The sequence below is a fragment of the Triticum urartu genome, unplaced genomic scaffold (assembly GCF_003073215.2).
Source record: "Triticum urartu cultivar G1812 unplaced genomic scaffold, Tu2.1 TuUngrouped_contig_685, whole genome shotgun sequence".
Taxonomy (NCBI): domain Eukaryota; kingdom Viridiplantae; phylum Streptophyta; class Magnoliopsida; order Poales; family Poaceae; genus Triticum; species Triticum urartu.
Genome location: NW_024117643.1, coordinates 1 through 6,539, shown reverse-complemented (window position 1 = coordinate 6,539; position 6,539 = coordinate 1). Strand labels below are relative to the sequence as shown.

Here is a 6,539-nt window from a genome sequence, read left to right as displayed (position 1 = left end):
GTGGAACAAGATGCATTCTTCATCGACTTCTTCAGACGCGACACGGCGACACTTGGTCGTTGCGAGGGACGCCTTCAAACGACACATTATTCTCGACACGTCGCTCCGACGTCATCGCCGACACTTAATCGCCAATGTCTTCATCAACGTGGTCATCAGCATCTTCGTCAACACAACGCCCCCACCTCGTCCACAAGATGGACATCTAGCGTTTTCTGACAGATTTTTTTGCAAGGCGCGACCTCGACGACGGTAATGACCGCGTCACGACGACGGCATCTTCCGCGTCATCCACGACGGCACGACTGCATCGACACAGCGTCACTACAGTGACGACCCTACACGGCCACACGGTTCTGGCAAAACCGATGTGTGCTCGATGGGCTTCCTCTGGTCTTGGCAAAATTGGTGGACTCATCGCCGACGGCACCCTCTGACATCCGCAAAGTGCATCGTCCATGTCTGCAGCTCCGTCATAGCACTTTTTTTTGCGCCTCCGGCTTTATGCAGCTTCATCATCCACGACTATCTCGACCACGGCTACATCACATGATCGGCTACCTCGACATTGACATTAATGGCTACGTCTACAGCAACACATTGGCAACTACTCCAGTCAACAACATCCGCGTCATCACTATCGTCCACGTCACTCCCGCTGTGACTGCGAGAGGGAATAGAGGAGAAGTCAGGAAGGCACCAGAAGGAGACGCAGTCACCGCCCTAGGTGCCGACCCATCAGAGACGCAGTTGATGATGGCGCAGCGGAGAAGACGACGGAAGCACAGAGTTCAAATTCAGTCGTCATCGTCTGTTTCACTCCCGCTACGACTGAGAGGGAATGTTAGAAGTATAATTATGTTTAAGTTAGAGATTAGGAGTTAGAGATAGGATTGGTTTAAACCATGTACGACGTGTTCCCTACTCCAAGTCTCTCTCTCATATTGTATTCTATATATATCCCACACCTGGGTCACATCAATACAACAACATAATATCCAGCCATCTTATATTTTCTACATCAGTTCGGACTTTTGAATGAGTTGGCTGGAGCATGATTCAATATGGTATCCGAGCCAAGAGGTCTTGAATTTAAGACCCTGCCAACGCCCCACATCCAAGGAGTAAAATAGCCTAGACGTGAGGGGGAGTGTTGAAATATATTACCCATCTTCCTCCATAAATTCGGACTTTTCAATAAGTTGGCTGGCGGGTGATTATTTTGTACACCCGTATGATATACGGAGGATGCTATGCTATCCTCTGCTCGGCCTCTCGCCGGAGCCGAGAGCACTGGACACAGTGACGTAAACCGATGGCTCATGGCTCCAGTTGAAACGAGGCATGTCCTCCGGTAGCCCGCCTGTGCAACACCGCTGTGAGCGACTGCGACTGACGCTCGGTGCTCGTGATACTCCCGTCGAGATTATTCATCATCCATGTGCCCGTGCTATCATCAGCGCCCCAGGCTGCCCCTTCCGGCGGTGGCCACATGAATATTGGTTTCATGAGCGGCACCTCCGGCGGCGGTGCTGACTTGGCGATGACCTGCACCACCTCGGGCATGCTCGGACGGTCTGACGGGTTTGGGCTGCTGCACGCCAAGCCCAGAAGAAGCAGACGTTCGGCATCACCTCCAGCGTGCTGCGGGTCCTCATCCGGAGAAGAACCTGTGATCAGCACGACATGGACGCACTCCATTAGCCTCCTCTCACGGTGGAGGCGCCACACTCTATCTGTGATTTGGGCGTCGCCTTCATCCACCGTCTGTCGAATCAGCGCCCGCTGGCCGGTGACGACCTCAAGGATGAGTACCCCGAGAGCGTATATGTCGGTCTGCCGCGTCGCCTTGCCGCACATGGCGTACTCCGGCGCAATGTAGCCCCACGTGCCACCAACGCCGGTGGCGGAGTTCCGACCCACATCCACGGTGCAGGCCAGGCCAAAGTCACCGAGGCGTGCCCGATAGCTAGAGTCTAGCATCACATTGCTCGCCTTGATGTCACGGTGGAGCACCATCGGCTCGTACTCGTGGTGGACGTAGTGAAGGCCGGTAGCAATGTCCCTGACGATTCCGTAGCGGGTGGCCCATTGCCGAATGGCCGTGCCAGTGCGTTGCGCCTGTTGTAGCCCGGTGCCATTGCTCACTTTGGGGAAGAGATGTTGATCCAAGCTGCCGTTGGTCATGAACTCGAACACAAGTAGTGGCTCTCCTTTGTTATAAGACCACCCTGAAAATACATGTACATTTGTGTACGCATAGCATGACAAATTAGTCCTTGGTGTAGTTGTATAATTACGTACAAGTAATGCTAGCTACAGTTACAAAAAAAGTAGCTACGGATTGATCTACGGATTAATCCCGACCGTGATTAAAAGTAACCTCCCTGATTTTACAGTGGGCGCCCACGTCACCCGTAAGCTGCATCCGTGGGAAATGTGCCGTTGATGCAGCGTTTTTTTTCTTGCGGGGACTGTTGATGTAGCATTACTTAGTATGTAGATACGTTGCAAGCTAGAAATTACGTGTATATAGAAAAAAATGGATGTGTCTATAGCTCATCTAGACGTGACATAATGACATCATCAACTGTTTGTTATTTTTTTTTTATTTGTCTTCATTTTTTCCTTGTCACCCATGTACGAACCGGACTAGAGTAAAATTAATTTTCTACACACTAGGCTGCGTTGGGTCGTTGATGTTGAGCCGCAGTGCTACAGTGTAGTCTACAGTGACACACGATTTGCTACAGGAATTTTGATTTGCTACAGGAATTTTGCGTCAACGACGTACTAGTGTGTTGACTTCCTTTCTCAGTGGACACAAACGTCCTATACTAGGGATCACTTAACACATTAACAAGCACTCGAGTGACAATGTAATCATTTAAAAAGATCAATGAATAAATTGTAGAACGATGTGAATATATTTTTAGAAAGAGGTGAATATATTTTTTACGACGAGGTGAATATACTCTTACTGGTTTTTGTCTGTTTGTCGCGCACGAAAAAATCACGCACCTACTGTGTCGCAACTCGGACAAAAAAGGGTCGGACTCCAGTTACAAGTTCAAAGTGGACTTGCAATTGGGACGAAAAAAGTCGTGCCCAGGTTGCGTGTTGAGGATGGACTTGCAACTGGGACAAAAAAAGTCGGGCACCAATTGCGAGTGGAGGATGAGATGAGAACTTAGACAAAAAAAAAGGTTGGGCTCCAGTTGCGAGTCGAGTGTAGACTTGCAACTAGAAAAGATGGCCGGAGCCCAGTTGCGAGTTAAGGATGAACTTGCAACTGGGACAAAAAAGACCAGGGACCAGTTGCGAGTCAAGGATGGACTTGCAACTGGGACAAAAAAAGCTCGCGCTCAAGTTGCGAGTTCTTGGTGGACTTGCAACTAGTACAAAAAAATGTTAGGCCCAGTTGCGAGCCGACGGTGGACTTATAACTGGGACATAAAAAGGTCAAGCCCCCATTTGCGAGTCAAGGGTGGACTTGCAACTGAGACAAAAAAAGGTTGAGCCCAGTTGCAAGTCAACGGTAGACTTGCAATTGGGACAATATGTTGACCCAGTTGCGAGTCAAGATTAGACTATCAACCAGGAAAAAATGTCGAGTCTAGTTGTGAGTCGATGGTGGACTTGTAACGAGGACAAAAAAAACTCAAGCCCCGGTTGCAAGTCGAGGGTCGACATGCAATTGAGACTAAAAAAGATCAGGCTCTAGTTGCGAGTTGAAGGTGAACTTGCAACTAGCGAAAAAAAAGTTGGGCCTCAGTTACAAGTCGAGGGTAGACTTAAAATTGGGACAAAAAACTTTCCGGCTACAGTTGCGATTCGAGGATGGACTTGCAACGTAGACAAAAAAAAATGTTAAAGTCCAGTTGCAAGTCGAGGGTGGGATTGCAACTACGACAAAAGGTCAGGCCCGAATTGCAAGGTGAGGGTAGACTTGCAACTTAGAAAAAAAAGACAACCCACGTTTGGTGGTGGACAGCCAACTAACAACGATGAAAACAATCATAAGTTTAAAAGAATTTGAAAATAAAAAATAACATATCATGAATTAAAAAAGTTAACAAATTTGGAAGAAATAAATAAAGAAGAAGAAAAAGGCAAAAGAAACAAAAATGAAAAAAATCACTTGTAGCCACAACAGCCAAGGAGGCATGCACGAGGAACAAAATCAAATGGATCAACAGCGGCCTACTGCCACGACGGGCGCCCCGCAAGTAATGCGTACACGAAAAGAATCAGTCAATAAAAAATAAATAAAGAATACTAATCTTGATGTCTAAATCATGTGACTAAAAAAGTAGATGTGAGATACTATTTCACATCTAGATGTGAAATATCAAATCTGAAAAAAAAAGATACAAACATTGCATTAGTCCTTTTTTACAATTGGAAGGTTCAGGCCAGTAAGTTGCCCGCCGTAGTCCCAGTCAAATAAGATTATGTTTAATAAAAGGATTGCTTTCAACCACGTCATCTATGAATTTGTCAAATCTCGACATTCTAAAGCACCAAGGTCATCACCTAACCATACTGGCTCCCATTCTCATTCGGTATTACTGTATAAGAACAAAACAAACATTGATACAATTTTATTAAATTTGCATACTTTTTGCAATCTTAAGGCCAATTTACGATTTGGTCAAATAAGATTATGTTTAATAAAAGGACTGCTTTCAACCACGCCATCTTTGAATTTGTCGAATCTCAACATTTTAAAGCACAAGGTCATCATCTAACCATACTGGTTCCCTTCTTATTCGGTATTACCATATAAGAATAAAACAAAACAAGAGTGGCGTTTTGGCACACGGGAGCGCACACTCCTGATTTTTAAAATGTGTGTTTTAGATGTATTTTGAAATGTCAAAAATTCCAAACAAAAATTTGACATGTACATCTCGATATTCTACATGCTCACAAAGTCGTTTCGTAAAATACCGAAAAGTTATGTGTCGCATGTGAAAAAGACAAAATTCAGTATTAAAAAGTGCTTTTCACAAGTCATATTTTTGTCTTTTTTACACAAGCCACATATGTCGATTTTCTCCGAAATTTGACGTGTGCACACATAATGTCGAGATGTATGCGCCAAATTTTTGTTTCGAATTTTTTCACACTTTGAAATATATTTTTCTGGTGGCAAGAGCGCGCCTCCCATGTGCCAAAGCGAATTTCTGCAAACACTGATGCAATTTTTTTAAATTTGCATACTTTCCACAATGTTATGGCTAATCTACAATATGAGGTGATTGACTTAAATACTGAAAACAAGTATGGATATCAGTGTATTAATAGGATTTGTGCGACGCGTATTCCATGTTGTCTGTGTTGTAGGCTTGTAGCCTGTTGGAACTTGGAACGCGTATAGGATGGTGCAGAGGCTGGTGATCTATTCCGCTTTTTGAAAGAAAAGAAAAAAGTATAACTTACCGACAAAGGGGACGATGTTCTTGTGGCGTAGCCGGTTGATGATGCTGACCTCGGCAAGAAAGTCGTCGTAGCAGCGGTTCTGCACATCGCGCGTGAACCTCTTGACCGCGACATCCATCGGTCGCTCCGTCTTTGAAGCGGAGGCCGTGAGCGTGCACCTGTACACGGTGCCGAACCCACCTCCCCCGAGCTTCATGGCTTCGTGGAAGTTACCGGTGGCCTTCTTGATGTCAGCAAATTCCACCTTGGTGGGCACCCCGGGGAGGCGCTCCATGGATCTCGCGAGTTGGTCCAGGTCCTTGTGCCACCGCCGGTACCTCGAGTTGAAGTAGCACGCCAGGCCGACGGCCATCACTGCGGTGGTAGCTACGGATCCGAGGACGGAGGACAGGATGGTCACCTTCCTTGACAGGCCTCCACCGATGTCGATGTAGGGGTAAGGGAGGAGCTGCTCGACCGTCGCGTTCCAGCGAGGTCGAGCGTTGTGTAGCTGCTCCGCCGTAGAGAGTAGGCCAAAACGGACGTACGGGTTAAAGTTGGTAATGTTCAGGCTCACCTCAGCTATGATGTTGTCAGGCTTGGGATTGGCTTGGACGTCCGCGTAGACCGACAGGCTGCGCCCCGCACTGTCGTAGTCGATCCACACGGTGTATTTGTTTGCTACCCGATCGATAGTGATATCGACAACCATGATGTCATCATAGTAGTGCTCCGTGATCGAGAGATTCGACAGCACGCCAATCCTGATAGAGACGGTGCTGCCGGAGACTGCGGCGCTCCGAGATGTAGCCTCTGGACTACCGGCTCCGGTGAGGACGAGCGGGCCATCATCTCTGGCCATCAGTTCCATCATCAGCAAGGAGGTGTTTAGCATCGACGGGAGGATGAGGAAGGCGAGGCTATCCCGGCTGGACAGCGGCTGATATGCCACGGTGGCGCTGAAGGACGCCCCATCGACCTCCAGCCCGTCGCCGCCGTCGGGTCGAAGTTGCCAGAGTCGTATCGACTGATCGACGATGGACAACACCTGGGTGTTGTTCCCGTCGGAGTCGGAGAGGTTGCCGAAGCCTCTGGATTTTTTATCGATCAGATAG

The 6,539-nt window shown here is 47.6% G+C and overlaps 1 protein-coding gene across 1 annotated transcript; it reads right to left on the bottom strand.

Annotated features, from left to right (window-relative positions):
- Positions 1 to 1,012: 1,012 nt before the first annotated feature.
- Positions 1,013 to 6,517, bottom strand: LOC125531159 (cysteine-rich receptor-like protein kinase 43; the record flags this gene model as incomplete). The annotated part of the gene is made up of 2 exons (XM_048695573.1): positions 1,013 to 2,231; positions 5,446 to 6,517. Coding segments are annotated over 2 exons (1,983 nt in total), but the record flags the coding sequence as incomplete, so codon positions are not given.
- Positions 6,518 to 6,539: the final 22 nt, after the last annotated feature.